Source organism: Pipistrellus kuhlii, unplaced genomic scaffold, assembly GCF_014108245.1.
Source record: "Pipistrellus kuhlii isolate mPipKuh1 unplaced genomic scaffold, mPipKuh1.p scaffold_m20_p_26, whole genome shotgun sequence".
NCBI lineage: Eukaryota > Metazoa > Chordata > Mammalia > Chiroptera > Vespertilionidae > Pipistrellus > Pipistrellus kuhlii.
Genome location: NW_023425525.1, coordinates 8,442,035 through 8,463,466, shown reverse-complemented (window position 1 = coordinate 8,463,466; position 21,432 = coordinate 8,442,035). Strand labels below are relative to the sequence as shown.

Here is a 21,432-nt window from a genome sequence, read left to right as displayed (position 1 = left end):
GACGGACAGAAACCGGGGGCAGCGCAGCCCCTCCTTCCCTCTGCCACCAGAGAGGCGCCTCAGAGCCTGGAGGGACCCCTCCGATGAGGACCAGGGGAAGCGCCTGGAGGAGGGGCCCTGGGCGGGCTGGAGGAGGAGCCAAGGGCCCGGAGACTTGCTGGCCTTGCGGGGGGGGGGGGGGGGGGGGGTGTAAAAGGGGGACAGCTCTGGCGGCCCCTGAGGCTGAGCAGACGTGCCCCAGCCCTGCTGCCACCGAGGAAGGAAAGCCACCCAACTTATCCTAGAACAGCCTGACTGTCCATCTCACAGGCCCACTAGGCTGAGTTCACAGAGAATACAGAGGCAAGCTGCATGCAGTGCTCGTCCATCTGCTCCCTCTCACAGCCCAAGCTGCCAGAGGGGGTGGGAGGAAGGCTGGCCCGGGGCCACTGGACCTGGGTCCGAGCCGGCTATGCTCTATGTCTGGAGGGGTCTCGGACAAGTGTCCTTCCATCTCTGAGCCTCAAATTCCCCGACTTCAGAAGGAAAGTGAAGGTGAGAGGACAGCATCTTGCCCATGGCCCTGCCAGGCCTGCAGGGCACTGAGGGCTGGCCACCTGCCCACCCGCTGAGCGCTGGCACAGCCCTCCTCGAGTGGAAAAACACGGCGTCCCGCCGCCCGCACTGTCCTCCAGGACAGCAGAGAGGTCAGCTGCCGGCCTGACGGGATGAGTCCTAATGAAGCCGACATCCCACAGCAGAGCATGGGCCCTGCCGAGAGCCCTTTACTTCAGCATGCCTTCCCGAGGGCACAGCACCCCCTCCGAGGCTTCCACAGAGCATTCCCCCAACCGCCGGTCAGTGGGAAGGAGAGAGAGCGAGGCGGGGTCTCCACCCCAGGCCTGCAGACCCGGCGCGGGAGCCCCCGAGCCCGCCAGCTGCAGGCGCGGCGAGGCGAGGTGGCCGTGCCAGGGTTCCTGAAGAGAAGGCGTGTGCCCGCCTATTTTTTATTTTTTTTTAAGCCGAGTCATTTCTGACATCCTGGACTTTCAGTCAGAAGCCTCACACCCAGCCCAGCACACAGCCCGCGCGAGGTGAAAGACCCCTCCATCAGTGTTAAAATGGAAAAAATAAATCAACTGGGAGAGGAGCTGGGCCTGAGAGAGGTCCCTGCAGAAATGCCAGGTGAGCGGGTCCCCAGGTACCTGCTGGGCTAGTTCTGCATTCTTCCCCATTGACTTCCCCAAATTAGGAAGGCGGGTGGTTCTGTCGAGAAGCCCCTCGTAAAACCCAGAGCCACCCCCTGGTCACCGAGAGGCTTCTGGGTGTCCACACTCAGGATGCTCAGGCCTCCCCTCCTCTCTGGCTCTCCCGTCCCCGAGTCTCCTCCAGGGCACAGCAGTGTGAGTGACGGACAGGGTGCCACATGCCAGACCTGGCTCTGCCTAGGCAAGCATCTTTGCCTCTCTGGGCCTCAGTTTCCCCATACGCACCTTGGCAAGCGACACCCGTGGTGCTACTCACTCTCGCAGCCCTTGGGGATGTACAAAGGCCTTGGCTTGCAGTCAGCCTTAGGCAGGACGGATTCACAGATGGAGACAGCGAGGCCCTGCTCCCCCACAATTTCAGGTTCCTAGGCCCCAGTCTCACACTCTCTTTAGTACCCCCAGCCTGGGGACAAGGATAGGGAGCACAGCTAGGCACACCCCACCCATTCCCCTCACCTCCCGGCCTCAGCACCTCCAGGCCGCACTGAGGCCAGCTTGGCAGAGGCAGCTTCCCGTGGCCTCTGACCCGCAGGGCCCTGCCACAGCACAGCATCGGCTCAGATCCTGCTGGCTCCCCCACACACCCCTCCACACACCCCCGCTTTCCTCCGTCACCAGTGTCTCATTCCCTTGGCCTTTGCTTGACCCAAGTCATAGCCTGAACCCAGAGGCTCTCCATCCAATCAGTGCCTACACAGACAGACACCTGTCAATAGAAACGGGCCAGGGCTGACGGCGGGCAGCGGGAGGTAGAACCTCACTTCCCGCAGCTGCAGGTTTCTTCCACCCACAGCCCCAGCCGGGATGGCTGCCTGCCTCCCGGGCCCTGGCTCTTGTCTCTGGTGTGCAGAGCAGAGCTCAGCCACAAGGCTGTGCCTGGATCCGGGCTCTCACATCCCCTGAGTGGGCATTCAGGGTGGGCAATAAGGAACCAAGCCTGCTTAGTGCCTGGGGCAGACACAGCATTCCTGGCACCAACTTAAAAGCCTTGCCCTGACTACTGATCCACAACTTTCTCAGAAGCCCAAGTCCAAGTTCAAAAGCAACTCCAAAGGGATATGGGCTGAGAGGAGTTGTAAGACATCTCTCTCCCACGAGGGCCAAGGCCAAGGCTTGACCCCAGCAGGCGGCCAGGCCCCAAGGCCCCTCTGGCAGCCTGGCCCTGACCCACCCGCCAGCCCCAGTCTCATCCTGCCCCTCCAAACTCTGCCCTGGCCACTCTCAGCTCTCCAGCTCTGCTGTCCCCGCCCTCAGTCCCTGCACACATGGTTCTCCTTACTGGCATACCATTCCCCTTTCCTCCCTGTTAGTCTGGATAGCTGTTCATTTGTCCATGCCTTCATAACAATCGTCCTGAGGGCCTCTGTGAGCCTGACAGCCCAGGAAAGCCGGGGTCCTCTTGCAGATGGTGTCAGAGGTGGGGGCTGTGGGTGGACAATGACAGGGATGAACAGGCACTGATGGGGGCGGGGCTTGGAGGCAGGCCAGGTTTGTCTGGAATCGGGAGGTCTGGGAAGGCCTCCCTGAAGCCATGGCCTCTGGGCAATGAGCAGCCAGCCCCCAGGGCCTGGAGGGCCGGAAGGAGTATGAGGCACCTGCTGGAAAGGGGAAACTGAGGGAGGAGCGCCATGTGGGAGGAGGTGTGAGAAGAGGAATCAGTCCTGTTCATCCCGGGCTCTCGGTGAGAAGAAATGTCACTGCCCCAGCAGCTGCTGGCCCTCCTCACATCCAGGTGGGCCCCTGGCACCCTGCACGTCCCCTGGAGCCCACTGTCTGTCTGTCTGGCTCTTGCTTCAATTAGAGGCGCCATGAGGGCAAGGCCACGGCTGCCTCATTAAGCCTGTCTTCCCAATAAGCACCTGCTAAGTCCGCCCTGCACGCTTCCTTCCAGTTCAGGGAAGGGAGCGAGGCATGAGGGGGCAGGGTGCTCAGAGGGAGCCCCTACACCTTTCGGGCAGCCAGGGGCCCTCGCTGAGCACATCCCACCAGCCAGTCAGGAGCGCTCCTCAACATGGTGCATTGAGCTGGCCTTGGGGAGAGTCAATGGCAGGCTCTCTGCCCACGATATGGACACTCAAGCTGCCCGCCCTCGGCTGGGCTGGGCTTCCTGAGCAGGCCATGGAGTGTCTGACACATGGAGGCAGCGAGGGACGGACCTGGGAGAAAGGGGGGGGCGGGGGCGGAGTGTCTAGCGAACAAAGACCAGTGAGTAGTCGCTGTGCCGATTAGGGCAATGCTTGCTCATGGTCAGCACCTCTGACTTGAGTAAAATCACCTTGGTTATCATTTTATAAAGCAACTGGACAAATCCCACTATCGGACAAGGCACAAGATGCCAAGCCTGAGAAGCCACCTTCACTGGACCCTGCCTACAGCAAAAGCACCGAAGCAGCAAAGAGTCTCATCTGCACGGAGCTTGGCTGACCGTCTGGGGAACCGCCATCCCCCGGAAGCTGAACCTGGATAAATGGGAATGGCCGTGGTGTCTTCATAGCACTCAATCTTAAAAACTTTTTTAAAAAGGCGATGACGTGGCTAGTTTAAAAGACGAGTGCTTTCCGTTCCTATTCAGGAACTCGCAAAACCTAACTGCGACTTTAGAGCCTGTTTACCTGGACTCCGGGGAGGAGAATGGAGGTGCCCCGTCCCCTGGCAGGGGATTCTCAGGGTGCTGGGTGACGCAGTCGCCGTGTGTGGTTTGGGACAGGTCGTTAAGCAGAACTGGGGCAGTTTGTGTGCTTTTCTGCATGCGAGTCCTATTTCAACTAAAGCAACAGCTAGCAGCTGGCCCGCAGGGAGGAGAGGGAAGCCTGGCCAGCACCGTCCCCTCCTCTGTCTCTGCACCACCCACGGGGCAGGAGTCCGCTCTCCAGCCATCCATCATCCAGCAGAACATTTCTGGAGCACAAGCCTCCTTATCTGCACAGAAATGTTTAGAAAAGTCTGCCAAGTGAGTGGGAGTGAGGCTGGCCTGCTGTGTGCAAACGACCTGTGAGCTGAAAAGAGGTGGCAGGAGGCATGGAGCGAGTTCCCTGGGGCTGGGACGCTGGCAGAGGGGAGGTAACGGGGAGGGAGGCGAGCCCTGGGCTCAGGGCAGGGGCAGCGGGCTGGCGTGGCTGTGACGGCCGCATGTGGCTTTGGAGGGGAGTGGCCATCCTAAAGCCGATGGACCATGTGGACAGCTCCCTGCCCCTAGACAAATGCACACACTCATTTCCCGGTCGCACAGGCCCCTATCCCCTCGCCAGCCCCCAGCCCCTTGCCAGCTCAAGGACACGCCGGGCCCGGCCTGTGACCCTGGACACCGGGGCCTCCGGGGAAGGCTGCGCAGGAATGGGCGCCCACTTACCGAGCGCAGTCCACACCGCCGGCTCCTTCAAACAGGAGCTTCTGCAGGACACAGCCTTGGACAGCCGCCAGGACCCCGCAGGGACCACCCTGCAACGGAGGGCACGCGTCAGTGCCAGCAGGAAGTGCCCAGGGCAGGGCCGTCGTTCCTGCAGGACCAGCTCTGCGCACAGGTGACAGCCAGCCCGGGGCCTCTCCAGCCCCGCCTCAGAAACAGCGGTCTCCGACATGGTGGGTCCCTCCACGCTGTGCTGACCCCCAGTCACGGGAGGGGGCGGCCAAGGCCCCGGCAGCCGTCGCTGGAGGGAAGGGCGCTGGCAATGACTGATGGGAGGAAAGTGACTGCACAACCAGCCGGGACGTCACCATAGGTTTCCCATCACCCAGGGGAACGTTTCCGTGTCCACAGGCTGCGGGTGCCAAATGCCGCCCTGGCCTTCGAGGCCCACCCTGGAGGCCGCCTCCTCCGGGAAGCCTTCCCCACCACCTTCGCTGAAGAGCATCCCTTTGCAGCCTCTGCTTACGTGCGCTCACGTCTGCCACCGAGGCCTGCAGTGCCCAATAGGTGTGGCTTGTCCCCTCCCACATCAGCCTAGAGACTGATGTAGGCTCCCCGAAGAGCTCATCCCTAGAGACGTCAACACTCAGGACTGACAGGACAGCAGGCTGTGGGAGCCCTGGACGTGGGGGTGCTGAGGTTGGCCACACTGGGGAAGAAGCTGGCTGTCTGGGGGTTCTTCCCCAGGCAGTGTGGGGCAGGGGAGGCTCCCGGGGCTTGGGAAATGGGACCCAGTTAACCTGCGGGACTTACAGGACCTTGGGGCCTGTTAAGGGCACATCGGGGGAGAGAGGTGCAAGCCATGTTCAAATCCTGCCACATCGCACCTGTTTCTGTCTTAGCAACGCCCCTCACGCCTCTGCTCCTCACTTTCTGCGGCCGCTGGGCTTTCACATGGCCTCCCCTTCCCACACACCCGCTTTGTTCATGCTCCACCTGCCTCCCTTATCCTGAGAAAACCACTTCTCTCTGCGCAGCCTAAGGACGCTCTCTGGTGCCCGCCAGACGCGGGGACTCCTGGCTCTCAGAGGGGATTCTGGCGCCCCAGCTCCTGCTCGGCAGCCACAGGTGAGGTTCCTGCCGGGTGACAACTGCCAAATGTGGGGCTGGCCAGCACTGGCTGGCCCAGGTAACGTCCGTAGGGTTAACCCTCTGGGGTGCATGCCACCCCTACCCATAAAGGGGCCGCAGCAAGGTACTGGGGAAGCGTGAAAGCAACCTGCCTTGTTCTGCACGATGCCGTATTTTAACGAGGCTGCGTCACTAAAGGAAAAACTCTGAAGTTTCCACTCTTCATTGAAACAGCAAAAGCTGGAACCGAACAGCAGGGTCTTTACGTCCTGTCAAAAGAAGAGAGAGAGCGTTTTACTGGCTATTTTCAAAGTAACCAGTGCACTCACTGCCCAGGGTTCCCACAGGGGCTGCTGTTGGATTCGGCAGGGCCGTCCATTCTCAGGAAGGCTATGTCTTTTTATTTTGCTGATATTATTTCTTCACACTGAAAGAAGTAATATTTGCCCTGACGTCGTACTTCTGGGACATCTGTAATCCAAACCAGCGTGTGCTGACCCAGGTCAAAACCTTTTTTTTAAGTTCCTTAGCGGAAACATGAGACCCAGAATGTTCGTTCTACAAGGGAACTTGGAAGTTCTTGATTGCACGTTGTAATCACCTACGAAACTCTTGACAGTCCTAGTGCCCAGGCCACGTGCCAGGCCCGCTGCATCAGAAACCCTGGGCATCCGGCTCTGGTGTCGGTAATTATAAACCTCCCAGGCAATTCCAATGAGCAGCCAAGGTTGACAACTGGTGCTATAGGACAGGCTTAGCAAACCCACAGGCCAAATCCGGCCCCCACTTGTTTTATAAATAAAGTTTTATTGAAACACAGCAATCAATGCCCATTTGTTTACATATTGTCTATGTCTGTTTTTATATGGCATTAGCAGAGTTGGGCGATTGCAACAGAGAACCAAAAATATACTACCTGGCCTTTAGAGAAAAAGTCCGCCAAACCTGCTCTAGTATAACCCTTTCCATATGTGAGAATCTCCCCTACAACACCACCAAGCGTGGTCCCCAAGGTCTTGGTTGGAACACCGCAACCACCCAGTGAAGGAGGTCCCGCCACCTCACGATCTCTGCCGTCTCTAAACTTCTGACTGGCAGTGAGCTCACGGTTTACCTCCCATCAACCCAAGCCCCACCCTCCAGAGCCCCAGAAAGTGCCAGCCCCTCCCCCACTGCCTGGCCCTTGGGCAGGAAGGCAGAGCCTCTCCCTGGATGCCCACTCCTCATGCTGGCTACTTCCTCTCTCTCCACCATGATTTTACAGCCGGGGACTCTGAAGATGCCAGCATGTGGATTCCGATGCCACCTCCGCAGACCCCCCTTCCTGGGTGAGAGCTTTCCCACAGCTCAGATTATCTCTCTCTAACATGGCTTTTTTCTTTTCATGAAGTACAAGAGCATTTGTCCCCCTGTCGTCAAAGGAGGGCTGGCTGCACAGGAGGGAGTGGAGGGAGGTGGAGGGCAGGGTCATCTGCCAGGGCGGGTTCCTTGCACCAACTACCACCATCCATGTACTGGAACGAAGTTTCCTGAGAGCCTAGAACCCAGAGAGATTGAGAGTTCTGGCTGAGGCCTGTGTCTGTTCTCTTAATCACAGGACAGTTCCCAGTGAGGCCATGAAGTCTAGGGAGGGGAGGGAAAAGCTCTAGAAAAATCTTTGACTTTTGATCTGTGTGCTGAGTAAATACCTGGTGAGTAGGAAGAGGAGGAGGACAGCTGTGCCCAGGAGTTTTACATCTTCCTCCTGGATCCTGGCTGAAAAGCCAGTGACGGACAACAGAGCAGAACTCATCCCACGGCCAAAGGGAGGGGTGAGGCCGCCTGGCAGCCGAGATGGTACGGAGTCCTGGGCACTCTGCTGAGGAGGCTGTAAGGCCAGGAACCTGCCCCCTAGGTCCCAATGTCCTTCAAGGAGACCCGAGTGTGAGCCCAGAGAGTGCTGAAAAATTGTTAACTCCTCCCTGTCCCTCCTCACTGCTACCAGCCTGGGCCCAGAGATGAGTCCAGGAGCAGGGCCAGTCTAGTGAGGGCAACTACCCATGACCACACCAGCTCTGGGGCCACTGCAGATGCCATGAGGCTGCTCAGGGACGGAAGAGCAGGGCCCTGGAGCGTTTGATGGGAGGAGGCTGAGACCTTTTGGTTCGGGGAGGGTTGGGAGCTGCCAGGACTAGGCCCCCATTTTCCTGACTGTCATTTAGGTTTTCGTTTACATCCCACCCAACCTCCCAGTGTGATGACCACTGAGAGGCTATACTGAGATGAAGGAGCCAGAAAGATCAAAATCACCTCATTCACACCAATTCCAATAAAACCGTCTTCCATTCACACCACCCCCATCCACACCCATTCAGATCGATAAGTGTCTACTCGCACTTTTAAGTTGGGACCCACCTTTGCCACTGAGAGGTCGATTGGCTTTGACGCTATGTGCAGCCTGGGCGCGGATGGGACTGGAGAGAGAACGACTTCCTCCCGAAACAACTCATCCTCCACGTCCTCCACGTCCTCTGAAAGAGAAGGCTGCGTGAGCTCCTGCTTATCACTCTCGGTGAAGTCGCTCACCACCGAGAGTGTGATGAGCTCGGAGTCAAAGGCGGTCCTCCGCCCACCGTCCCTCCCCGGTAGAGAGAGGCAGGGGAGTCAGCCTGCTCCGTGCCGGACCCCACGCCGGCCCTGCCACAGGCTGCTGGCCGTGGGATGCGGCTGCGGTCCCCGGAAAGCTCTGCTGGGGGCACAGGGTGGAAGCAGTGCCTGGGCCCAGAGAAGCCTCGCGCAGCGCATTCCTTAGGAAAGGTGGGCACGATGCACAAGTGTGAACCCCGAGGACAAGCATGACGAGGGCAGAATTAGCACAGGAAACGCACGTTCCTGATAAAATGATAACAGATCATCAGTGTTGTAGCTTTCACTTATTAACCACTCATGTTTTACCACCAAACCTCCTAGCAGCCCTGTGAGGGAGTAATTATCTGCAGACGAGGAGTCAGAGGCTTCGAGAAGGTTAAGTCACACAGATGGGAACTGGCAGAGACCGGATAAACACCCAGGCCGACTGCTCATTGGCCTGCCTTCCTGCCAGTCAGAGGTCCCTGGACCTCCAGCCAGTGGGACCCGAGGCCACATCCCAGATAGAGTCTCCGACAGCTGTGGGACTGAGGCCAGGGCAGGTCCCGCGTGAGCCTTCCCAGGGCCGAGGCCCCTCTCCCCTTCGCCACGGCGAAGCACTTCCCAGACTCAGATGAAGGCTCCAGTGAAAACCACCCGAGGCAATTACACTGGCAAAGCCGGGTCTCTAGAGCAGTGTTTTTCAACCTTTTTTGGGCAAAGGCACACTTGTTTCATGAAAAAAATCACGAGGCACACCACCATTAGAAAATGTTAAAAAATTTAACTCTGTGCCTATATTGACTATATATAAAGTAATTCTCTTGAATAGGAATCAAATAAACACAAAGAAAGTATTTTATAATTACTTTATTATGAAATATTAAGTAAACAAAATAGTGAAAAATTATAAAATTCTTGTCTTGTCTGCACCTACGGCACACCAGGCAACATCTCGCGGCACACTAGTGTGCCGCGGAACAGCGGTTGAAAAACGCTGCTCTAGAGAGCCTCTGGGCCTCCTGCTCTTCCGTTTCTTCAAGATTAAAGGTTCATGTAAAAAGCTTACCGCACCGTACAGAGAGCGACATTTCCCCCCACCGTTCTGTGCCTCTAGGACTATAGACATGTCCCTGTCCCTGCCCCATGTCTTCTGGAGGTGGTCTCTGAAGGCCAGCAGCCCGGGACACAAGTCTCATATCTCATTCTTTAGCCTCCCTTTCGGCCCTGGCGGAGGGCCAGGCCAGCGTGAGGCCAATGCCAAGGGCTCGGTACACCAAGACGGAGACAGGCCCAGTCTGAAAAGGATGCTTTCATAAGTCAGAGATTTAAATGAGAACCTTTCACAGTTAGGGTTTCTGAAAAGCCACGGTGACCATGGCCCTACAAAAACACTCTGAAATAACGACCAGATGTTCTTTATTTCAACATGCAAGGTGCTTAAAAACAGGGCATTGGGCAGAGAAAGTAAGCAAACAGATGAGGTTTACATCCATGACACAGGACAACGCTATACATTTTTCAAGGATATGCACAAGAAAAAGATATCAACTAAATACGAGAATGGTGGCTGATGGAGGGGAGGGTCATGGAAGTTTGGGGGTGGGGCCAAAGGAAAATAAGGAAGGAAAGGCAAGAGGGAGGGAGAGAGGAGGAAGAGGAGGAGGACAACAAGGAGGAGGAGGAGGAGGGTGAAGAGGAGAAGGAGGACAGAGAGGGATGAAGGGAAAGAGAGAGGGCAGGCTTTGCAAAGATCGATAGTGAGAAATTTTGCTGGAGGAATAGAAATAACTGGACTATAGAGCCCAGAGGCCCAAACAGAGGAAGAGAGTGAAGCCCCCAGCCCTGAGGGCTCCTAACAACACCTTGGACCAGACTGTTTCCTGGGGGGAAGAAGGGGCAATATTTAAGCCTACGTGGAGGCTCCTGTCTAGCCTGGGTTGTCCGGGAGGGAGCCGGGCTGAACCGGGCTCTGCTTGGGCCCATGACTGTCTGAGGATGGAGGCTGAGGCCCAGGGGAGGCAGAGCGGGTGCGGCCCCAGGAGGAGGCAGCCGCCTTGGCTTCTGCCAGGAGGACCTTGGCCCCTGCTCAGGACCACAGAGCAGGCCGGCGGCCCAGATGTGGCGGGACCGCCATGCGAGGGAAAACAAAGCGCCGCCGAGTGACATGCTGGCCAAGCAGACAAAACCGGCTGCAGATGCCGGCGGTCTGAGAATTCTATTTTTAAGGCCCTGGCATAGTTATCTGGTTAGAGAGAAGAAGAGGTTTGGTTTCCTATCCCGTTCACTTGCCCCTTGGAGGAAACCATATGGAGAGTGGAATACATAACCCAGGCCCCATCCGTCTTTACCCGGTTTGCCTATGGGTATTTTCTGGAAGCGCCCAATACCCCCAGCTCGAGTCTCAGCACAGCACCCCTCAGGCTTCGGTCTATAAAGATTCCATCCCCAACTCCCCACCAGGGCCCTTCCCCACACACCACCCTGCGCCAGCACCCGGATCATCCTGCCTCCAGGATGTCTCCGACCATGCCCGCCCTTCCTCTCACTGTTACAGGAGAGTGTCATTGACCTTATACATGCCTGTTTTATTGGTTTCAGAGAGGAAAGAAGAGGGAGAGATAAAAACACCAATGGTGAGAAGAATCATCCATCAGCTGCCTCCTGCGCGTCCCCTGTTGGGGACCAAGCCCACAACCCAGACCAGGACCTCCTGGTTCATGGGTCAATGCTCACCCACTGAGCACACCAGCCAGACGATTTTTCTATTTGCTCGTGAAGCGTTTAATTCACCTTGTGCCAGGGATTATGAGGGACAAGAGGGGGTGATGCCTGAAACATCATCCCTGCTTCAGGGAGAGCCCCGCCTGGAGGGGGAGGCAGAGCCCCAAACAGGTGCTACAAGGTGATTACGTGCTAGAATGGGGAAGAGTGCAAGGGTCTTGAGAGCAGAGGGAAGAGGCAGATAATTCTTCCTGTAGCAGGGTCTCCCCATTAAAACAGGGGGCCCATCACCTCCTCTCTGGACTGTTCCAGAGCCCTCACCAGTCTCCCAAAGCCCAGGCTCTTAGTCCTGGAATCCACCCCCATCGCACAAGCAGAGATGACCCCCCACAGCCCGGCGCGCCGCTGGCCAGCACAGCCTCTCCCCTGCTGGCTGACCGTCCCGTCACCCTCGAGCACAGCGCTCAGCACAGGCCGTGCCTGGCCATGGCCTTCCCTCCGGCCTCCTCGCCCCGCACCCACCCCTTCCCTCCGGGCAGGTCACCTCAAGCCAACCTCTCTCACACACAGGCCCTGCCCAGCAGGCTCATTTCACAGCTCTACTTGGCAAGACTTTGCCATCCTTCACAGTCTAGATCCCGCCTCACTATGGAAACTTCCAGAACTCGCCACAGAACCTGCAGCGGCACAGAACTTGGGCGTGTGCTTCCTGCACTGCTGTGGAGGCCACTCTCTTCCTGGGTGCCACCCAGCCCTGCCCTGCGAGGAGGAGGGCACTTCTATTCCCCCCCGCCTCCTGCAGCGCCCGGGCCGGCACAGAACTGCCAGCAGAACCAAGGAGAGTGACCTGCTGGGCAGAGCATGTTGTTTCTCTAACCCAGTGGTTGGCAAACTCATTAGTCAACAGAGCCAAATATCACCAGTACAACAATTGACATTTCTTTTGAGAGCCACATTTTTAAAAATTAAACTTCTTCTAACGCCACTTCTTCAAAATATTATAGACTTGCCCAGGCCTTGGTATTTTGGGAAAGAGCCACACTCAAGGGTCAAAGAGCTGCATGTGGCTCGCGAGCCACGGTTTGCCAACCACTGCTCTCACCAGACGTGACTCCTGTGTCCGCCCCACCCCAAACCTCTGCCCCTCTCTGGGTGACGGGGCTCCATGGGCTCTTCTGTCTCCTCCCTTTCTGAGTCCCAGCTGAGCCACCGGCCCGCAGGGCTGCCTCCCTCGGGAAAACCGCCTGTGCCTCAAAGAGCCGGGCTCTGAGGGCCGCTGAAAGCCTTCCTCCAGGAGAGGCCCGTGGGACCTGAAGGCTCTCAGTGGAAAATCTTCCGCCGAGGCCCTCAGGACGGCTGCGGACGCCAGCGCTTCCTGGCTCCGGCTCCTGTCTGCACCGAGAGGGCCTTCCCAGGCCCAGCGACCCCGCCCGCCCGCCCTCCCGGTGACTCAAACCCCAGGCCCCTCTGGAGTGAGCGAGGCAGGATCCACACCCCACTCAGAGGCCTGCCCTGCCTTTCAGCCGCTTCAAAGCAAAGCCTAAGACGGCGCTTCTGGCAGTCGCTTCTAAGGGCCCCGCTTTCTGCTTCAGTTAAAAGGGAGCCTTAAAAGGGGAGGCAAGTGTGTGCGCAGCTCTATGTGCCCAAATGGCCACAGGTGGATGGCTGCTTCCAGAAGAGCAAATGTAAAAGGCACTCAAGCCCCATCCTCGCTGTCTGGGAGGGTGGGCAGATGGTCATTCTCCATCTACCGCTGCCTTTGGCAAGCCCCGCAGACACGCCGTCTGGGGGGTGGGGGTGGGGGTAGAGAATTACAGAAAGAGGGGAACACTGCTTCAAGACTAACGCGTGCTAAGGAGTTAGGGGGTCTACATGTGTGAATGCACCCAGCTGAGCGTACCCTATGCACCTCCCTGTTCGTATGTCCCCTCAATCGCACGTTGGTAAGTACTGCAGAGGAATGGACTGCCCAGGCACAGCCGGGCTAACACGTTGACTGAGACGATCTTCTGGGGCCTCTGTAGGTTCTGAATGGCCCTAAGAACCTCCAAATGCAGAGAAGGCTCCTCAGGCCCCAGGTGGACCCAGAAACGCAGAGACCTCTTAGATTTCCCCAGGAGGGAACGAGGGGTGGGGCAAGAAGACAGCAACCACACAGGAGCGTGCTCTGCTCCCCGGCCAGCCCTCCCTCCTGAGGTCGGGGGAGAGAGGAGCCTCCACCCCGCCAGGGGAGGGCCCACCACCCAGCCCCCCCCCAACCCCCCTGGCAGAGCAGGAGAAGACTCTGGGCCCTGACAGGCAAGGCATGGAGGCCAGAGTCACACCTACCGAGCTGCAGGGCCCCCGGCTCATCATCCACCTTGCAGGGCACTGGCGACGGGTGCTTCCTAGGAGAAAGGAAGACATCAGTGGACCAGGGAGAACAGCAGAGAGATGCCGACAGCAGAGAGCGGGAGGGGCACGGGAGGGGTTCAGGAGGCGGCTCTCCCAGCCTGGCCCTCACTCTGTGCGTGTCCTCACTGGCCACTCTCCCTCTCTGAGCCACAGGGTCCATATTGGCTGGGACCAAATCATCTCCAAAGTGCCTTTAGGCTGTGAACATTGTTACACACACATCAGTGTAGCCTGACACTTGCCAAGGACCGAATGCAAGTTAATTTGTTGATGTCACCATGATCCTGCTGGGACACACACACACACACACACACACACACGTTCTTCTAATCATTACACAAATTGTTTCATCGCAGCTCTATTTTGTTTTCTTTCTCCAGCTTTCCTGTAAAGCTTCCGCAGCCATTTGAAATGCACCAAAGAGCCTGGCCAGTGTTGCTCAGTGGTTGAGCGTCCACACATAAACCAGGAAATCATGGTTCACTTCCCAATCTGGGCACATGCGTGGGTTGCGGGTTCAATCCCCAATAGGGGGCATGCAAGAGGCAGCTGATCGGTGAGTCTCTCATCACTGATGTTTCAAATTAAACATATATGTAATACGTTTTTTAAAAAGTACCAGAGAACTGTGCTGTGCTTCTGATAGGTAAACTCAGGCATATGCATGAGGAACTTTCTACAAACAATCTACCTGTATTTAATTCTCATTAGGTTTTTCTTCCCCTCCAGCAGGCATCCATCTGAAGTAAAGCAAAATCATTTTCTAAAAAGAATGTATTAAAAATAACAATATGACATAGCTCTCTGAAAACCCATTTACTATGTAAAACTGACAGCTCTTTTGATGGTGACATTGAAATACACTTTCCTCCAACATCCCTGCGGGGTCAGATATGACTGCAGGAACAATTGCAGTCTCGCCACGGCAGCTTCTATTGAATTGGCTTCCTCCTGAAGATGTATGAAGGGGCGTGATGGGGGATCGCCTGGACGTGCAGTTTGTTCTCCGGTTTCCTACGCTGGTGCTGGAACACGGAGCTCCTCGCCCTCCCCCCGCGCGCGGCCCTCCCCCTCTCCTGGCCTCCCCGACTCATCAAGCCATTTTCCTCCATTCAAAACCACCTGCCTAGGCCCCTGGCTACCAGAATTCTGCAAGTGAATTCATGGGGAATGTGACAAAAGGAGCTGGAAAGAGGTGCGAAGGCATGAACGGACGGACGGTAGAGGATGTGGAAGGTGGAGGGTCGGCACAGAGGCTGTGTCAGACCCACCCTCCCAGGTCCCCACACTCACATCAGAACCCTCCACCCCACCGGCTCCGCCACTAAAGACCCAAGTCCCACCTCTGTCTGAACCCTCAGGGACTAGGACGAGGTGGCCTTCCCTTGCTGCACATCAGCGTCGCTGTAGGAAAGCGATGCCCGAGGCACAGGCGCCTGATGGGCGCTAGGACCCCCTTGGAGCACTGTGAGGGAGCACAGCAGGGGCTGCCCGGGCAGCTCTGAAACCTCCCAGGTGGTAACACCTGTCGGGTACCCATCTCTGCTCTCTGCCTCATCTCTCACCCAGACCACTGCAATAGCGTCCTGTCTGGCTTCAGGACCCCCAGGGAGGCCCCCACCCTAAGCCAGCCCCCCACATCTCCAAAGGGCGTCACAGGCAACTTTCTAAAAAGGAAAGTCTGGCCATACTGCTGTCAGGCTGACCCTCTTCCAAGGTTCCCCATCATCACCATCAAAAATCATATTCATAAGAATGACAGCCATGTCACAGCAAATACTGTTACATGCCTGACTCCTTTGGCTGTGCCAGGCTCTGTGCTGAGTGTCCTGAAAGTATCAGAAGCCTCTGCCTCTCAGAAGAGCCCTGTGGAGTAGTTACCGCACTGAGCCTCAGAGTTGTCCAGTAATTTTCCCAGGTTGCACAGCAAGCAGGTGGCAGCAGAGGAATTTGAACCCAGGCAATGACTCCAAAGACCCACACATACTTCTTCCTTATAACGTAATATCCAGGCCCTTTAGGGTGCCCTGTGGGCCCTCTATGACCACCCACCACCCGAGCTCATCCCGCTCTGCACCCTCACGCCCCCTGCATTCCCTCCATGCCAAACTCCTCAGCCGTGCCTCTACGCCTGTTTACAAGATGAACGCCCTTTGGCAAACCTACACCAATCCTCCACAGCCCGACTGGCTGTCACCCCTTCTCAACTCCAAAGCAAGCATTCGTGCACTCACCCAGCAAACACGTGGCACTCACCTGGCAGGCCTGTCCCCTGCCCAGGGAGACCCAGCCTTGTAAAATGAACAGACACAAATCGCAATACGAGGTGGTGTGGTGGGTTGAACAATGGCCCCCAATGAAATCCTCACACTAGCCTGTGAGTGGTACCTTACATGGTCAGCAACCGGCGGTCCGTGAGGTCCGAAAGCTGGTGACCGCTGGTCTAAAGGACTTCGTAAATGGGACTCAGGGTTTTGATATGGAAGAGAGTATCCTGGATTACCCAGGTGAGACCTTGTAAGAGGGAAACAGAAGATCTGACAGAGAAGAGAGCTGATGCGACAATGAAAGCAGAGGTTGGAATGTACTAGGAAGTTGGAAGAAGGGATGTGGTGGCCACCAGAAGCTAAAAAGGACAGAAAACCATCTCCCCTAGAACCTCCAGGAAGAATTAGCCCTGCCAACACCTGACTGTAGCCAGTGGAACTGGTCTCAGACTTGTGTCCAGACCAGTGAGATAATAAAAGCAATACACGTGGTAAGAGAAGTATCCAAGGTGGAACAAAGGACTGTGGGATTCTCCCGGCCCCCTGTGACCCCTGTGCCTAGCATCGAGGCAGTGCTCCTAGATGGCTGCTGAGGATCAAGTGACCCTCATAGAGGCCAGTGACTCACATAAGGTCACCTGATCAGAGCCATGACTCTAACCCAGGCTGCTGGCTCTTTCTGGTCCTTCCCTGCCCAGAACCCTCCATGGCTCCCTGTGGTCTATAGGGCAGAGTCCAAACCTCCCAAGTACACCCCTGGCTCCTGAGGGCAAAGCCAGGAGGCACGAGGGTGGCTACGAGTCGTGGTGAGAGGGTGGGGTACCGTCCCCCCCGCCCCCCCCTGTAGGGTACAGGGGGCCGCTCCCGGTCATGGGACTTCCACCGGGCGCGCCATCCATCAGCGGAGAGGGCCCCGCTCAGATGCTTTGTGCCCAGATGCTTTGTGCCGTTTCCCAGATCTCATCACCAGGAGACTTCAAGCGAGCCCCCTCGGGAATGCGCCTTTGTTCCTTTCCTGTGTCCCTTTGTGGCATGAGCATTACCAAGTTAAAAGGTCAGTTCAAAAGCTGTTCTTGCCTTTGAATGAAAACCATTATGAAAAAAAACAATGACAAAAAGATAAATCAAGGATTCAAAACACTCTTCAAAAGGTGATCGTGCCAATAACGCAGAGACTTGTGTCAAAGTGTGCTCCGAATAAACCCCGGGGAAGCGGGCCGCACAGCCAGCTCGCCTGCGGTGGCCGGCCGCCACTCGATCCAAGCGCCTCTCTGTGCCCCAAGGGAGAGGCAAGGCCAGGGCACTGCGGGTTCGGAGCCGCCCGGGCCAGGACTCAATCCCTGGGTAACTGAACCTCGGCTGGGTGGAAAGAGCCCCTCGGAGGCCAGAGTTCTTGTCCCTGCTCCCCCTACTCCATGTGACCCTGGGCAAGTCCCCTACCCTCTGCGGCATCTGCTGCCTCGTCTGTGCCTTGGGGAAGCCTGAGTGTGCCCCTCCCTGTGGGGCGTGACCGGGTGCAGGGCTCTGAGAGGACATGCTGGGCCGTGCTATTCGTGCAGAAGCTCTACATACATACTGCTTATGTATCCCAACGGCCAGAATATCACACCAGCTCTTCACATAAAACAGACGAGGAGGTGCCTCTCCTGGAAGTTGGTACTGGACGCTCAGCTAAATTAGTTATGGGTTCCAAAAGAAAGCTGTCCCGTGGGAGTAAAGACACTGATCACTCACTGTACGTTATATTTGATGGAAACAGAACCCAGTGTGAATGGAGTCCAAGTTGATTCACGGAGCACGGGAACCCAGAATACAAGAAATCGACGTACGTCTTCCCCAGCCAATGATATCCCGGCACGCGAACCGCAGCGGTGGGAAATCACCTGGGCACTTCCACAGGAGGGCCATTCGAGATCCCCGCGCGGGGGAGGAGAGACATCTGTAAAGTCCCCGCTGAAATATGCTCAAGACAAAACCTACTGAGAGTATCAGGAAGGGATGCAGCGTAAGGGAAAGCCGGCTAAAAGAGCAGGCAGGACTCCCGAGATAACAGAACAACAATCCAAAAGACTTGTCATTTGAGATATTAGAGGATGGTGTTTTTGTTTTTTTGTTTTTATGAAATGAAAATCTAAAAAAAGAAAAGGACTGTGAGGAAAAAAACTAGCAGCTGTAAAAAGTAAATAGTCTCATCAAAATTAAAACATGTTTGATGGACAATAACGTATTTAATATATTTTTTAAAATATCTGAGCCTGCTTCTAGAAGAGGAAGGGAGAGAGAGATGGGTAATTGAAAGGTCTATAGAATACCATCAACTAATAAATCAAAAAGAATGATAAAAATTAGGAAATCACCGTTTTATAAACTCCAAGCATGGGGAAAGGGAACTGACAGATGCTAACGCCACAGGTGAAAGGTGTTTGAGGTCAATAATAGCCGGAAAGTTACAGATTCCTTATTAATTGCAGGAGGGCGGCTGCCTTTTAATGATGGAGAAAGCACCTTCGTGGAGTGATCCACGTCCCCATCACCGAAAATAAAGCGTCCTGGCCTCCCGGATCCCTGGTGTGATTCAATGGGAAATGCGCAGCATCCTATATGTGCTGTCCTTGCCAGAGGTGTTTAAGGGAAACTTAATAACAAAAATAGACATGTCTAGAGTGTGGTCAACAAGACTACACTCACCATGAGAAACTAAAGATTGGGGGGAAGGGATTGTTCGAGATTAACAGAGACTAGAGAGACATGACTATGCTAAACTCAAGCCTCGAAGGTATTCTGGAGCCACTTGGAAGAAACCTGATCATGAGCTTCATGTTAGTGGTTACTGAATGCATGTGAAGTTCCTTAGGTGTGATCATGGAGCTGTAGTTATGTAGGAGAGTGTTCTTATCCTTAGCTGAAATATTTTTTTGGGGGGGGAATGTCATGATATCTGAATTTTACTTTCAAATAGATGTGTGTGTTACAAATATATGTAATTTAGATGGTAGAGGAAAGAAGAGAGGAAAAAAAAAAAGAGACAAAATCTTAGAATTGCTGAAGATAGGTGAAGGTTATATAAGTGTTCACTGTACTATTATTCCAACTTTTCCACAGGTTAGAACTTTTTAAATGTTGGGAATAAACTCTTTGTAAGCTTAACCGGAGACCAGATGCAGTGAAGAGGTAACAAATGACTAGGAGCTATCAGATGATGTCACTCAGAATGCAACTCAATCAAAGAGAGGAAAAGTGTCTGAAAGGGCAATCAGGAAACAGGGAGGGGGAATTTCAAGTCCACTATCCCTCTAGAAGGAGTCCCAGAGGAAAGACTAAAGAGAATGCATGGAAGGAACTTACTGAAAAGACAACTGCCAAGAACTTACCGGACAGGAATCCAGAGAAACAGAGTAGCGTCAAATGGTGCTTGTGGCAATGAGTGCACACCCAGAGTGTCCGACGGAAACTACCGGAACACCAAAGACAATGAGAAAAACCTCAGAGAAAAGATAATCAGCAATGACTTAAACAAGAGACATGTTTGATATTCAAAAGACTGAAGGTAAGGACAAAGGGAGACATTTTCAGGCAGAGACTAAAAGAGTTGACGGTCACAGACCGTTACTGAATGAACTACTGCAGGATTTACTCCCGAGGAGAAGGAAATGAAACCCACAATGTCGTGAATGTACTCAATGCCACCGAATTGTTCTCTTTAAAATGCTTAACTTAAAAAAAAGAAAGAAAGAGAAAAAAAGAAAGGAAAAAGAAAAAGTGTGGCAAAATTAAAGTATAAAATATAACAGAACAAATTATTTCAAGTATATCAGTAACTGTAATAAAATAAATTAGCCCTGTCAGTAAAAAGAGACACTGAGGTTGCCTGTTTAAATTAGCAACGTGCTGTTTCACAAGATACACGACCTGAAAGGTGAAGAGGAAAGCATGGGGAAAACCGATCACGCGCATGCCAACCATTTAAAAGCCATCGTAGCGAAATACTTTCAGATAAAAATAGATTTGGGATAAAAAGCATTATTCCTGATAAACCTATCTGCTACAGAATAACAAAGAGAACAATTCGACAGGAAATATTAGCCATCATGAAACTCCATAAAATGAGGTTAATAATAGTCCTACCTCCAAAAAGGATGGTATTAAACAAGTTCGCATGTCAAATACTAAGAATAGTGTCCAACACACAATAATTGCTACAGAAATAGCTGAGATGATGATGATGACGATGGTGATGGTTAATGAGGCTTCTCACCTTGATTCCAAAAACCTAACGCTTACAAACACAAGTGGGAAAATATGAAATAAAGTAATAGACAACTGCATCAGCTATGAGTTCGAAGAAAATGATGACCACATGGGGATGTAAGAATACTGTAACATTAAAAAATTGAATAATGTAATTCACACTAACAGGTTGGGGGGAGTGTAAAATAATCTCAATAGATAAGAAAAAGCATTTTAAAAAAATAAATACTCGTTACATACTTTAAACTAAGAACATAGCCAAAGCCGGTTTGGCTCAGTGGTAGAGCGTCGGTCTGCGGACTGAAAGGTCCCAGATTCGATTCCAGTCAAGGGCATGTACCTTGGTTGCGGGCACATCCCTGGTAGGGGTGTGCGAGAGGCAGCTGATCGATGTTTTTCTCTCATTGACGTTTCAAGCTCTCTCTCTCCCTTCCTGTCTGTAACAAAATCAATAAAATATATTTTTAAAAATAAGTAAATAAATAAAAGTAAGAACGTAGCAGGCTCGTGGGAGGAAGGGTTTTTGCTCTACTTGGCACGTGTACTTGGACCCTGCAGAGCACCCTAACACTGACGCCCCGCAGCCTCCCCGTGGAGGCGGGGGCCACATGAGGAATCCGTGCTCCACGCGATTCACCATCACTCCAGAGCGGCGGTCGCCAGCCGGTGGCCCTCGGACCCCTGGCGGGCCGTGAGGTCCGAAAGGCTGGGACCGCCGCTCTAGAGATACGGGAAGGTGGCCCTGCCAAGCACCGCACCGAGTCCGGCTTCCTGCCACGGGTCCAGCACTCCTGCTCCTCCCCAGCTTCACACAGAGCATCCTCTTGGAATGAGCCAGAGGGTGAGATGGCAGCGAAGCAGAGAGTGTGCACAGGGGAACGGGGCCGACCTGCCACAGGACCAGCTCCTGCCAGAGAAGATGGGCGTCGCCTAGGGATGCACTGATTGCCTTGCATCTCCACCTCCATGGGACCAGAACGGTCCTGGGGAGGATGCAAGGGCCATGACATCCAGGATTCCCCGCTACAGCTCTGCAGACCCAGCCTGTCCCCAGCCACGGCCCCTTCCGGGCGAGGGAGCAGCAGCAAGCACTGAGGAGTGGCTGCGTTGGCTGCTTTCTGCTCCCTTCCCCCTTCCTTCCCCCCCCCCGCCCCCCCCCCCGAAACAGTGACTTTGTACAGCCCTTAAGGGCTCTCATCAAAGCCGAGCTCTGGGAGGAATAAGACAGAGAGGCCGGCAGATCCCTGAGGGCAAGCCGATCTAAAAGGAACTTTGGTTTAACCCGAGTTCTCTATAGAAGGGCAGATCTTCTCCTTTTCACTCTCCTGCTCTCCATTTCTCTCCGGCTTCCTCTGGAAGCTCAGCCCCGCTCCCCCAGAAAAGACGAGGTGCCGGATGGGAATGGGGATCCTGGGGAGCTGCGGCCGGAAGGCGTGCGGGGTCGCCTGGCAGGGGCTCGGCTCTCGCA

The 21,432-nt window shown here is 54.8% G+C and overlaps 1 protein-coding gene across 1 annotated transcript in view; it reads right to left on the bottom strand.

Moving 5' to 3' along the window:
* MINDY4 (MINDY lysine 48 deubiquitinase 4) overlaps positions 1-21,432 on the bottom strand; it is an 85,691-nt gene that overhangs the window by 32,713 nt on the left and 31,546 nt on the right. Inside the window, exons 6-9 of the mRNA XM_036453803.2 lie at positions 13,384-13,442; positions 8,119-8,234; positions 5,877-5,993; positions 4,597-4,685 (exon numbers count right to left, since the gene is read on the bottom strand). Of these exons, the coding sequence (XP_036309696.1) occupies positions 4,597-4,685; positions 5,877-5,993; positions 8,119-8,234; positions 13,384-13,442 (381 nt within the window). The remainder of the gene's footprint in view (positions 1-4,596; positions 4,686-5,876; positions 5,994-8,118; positions 8,235-13,383; positions 13,443-21,432) is intronic.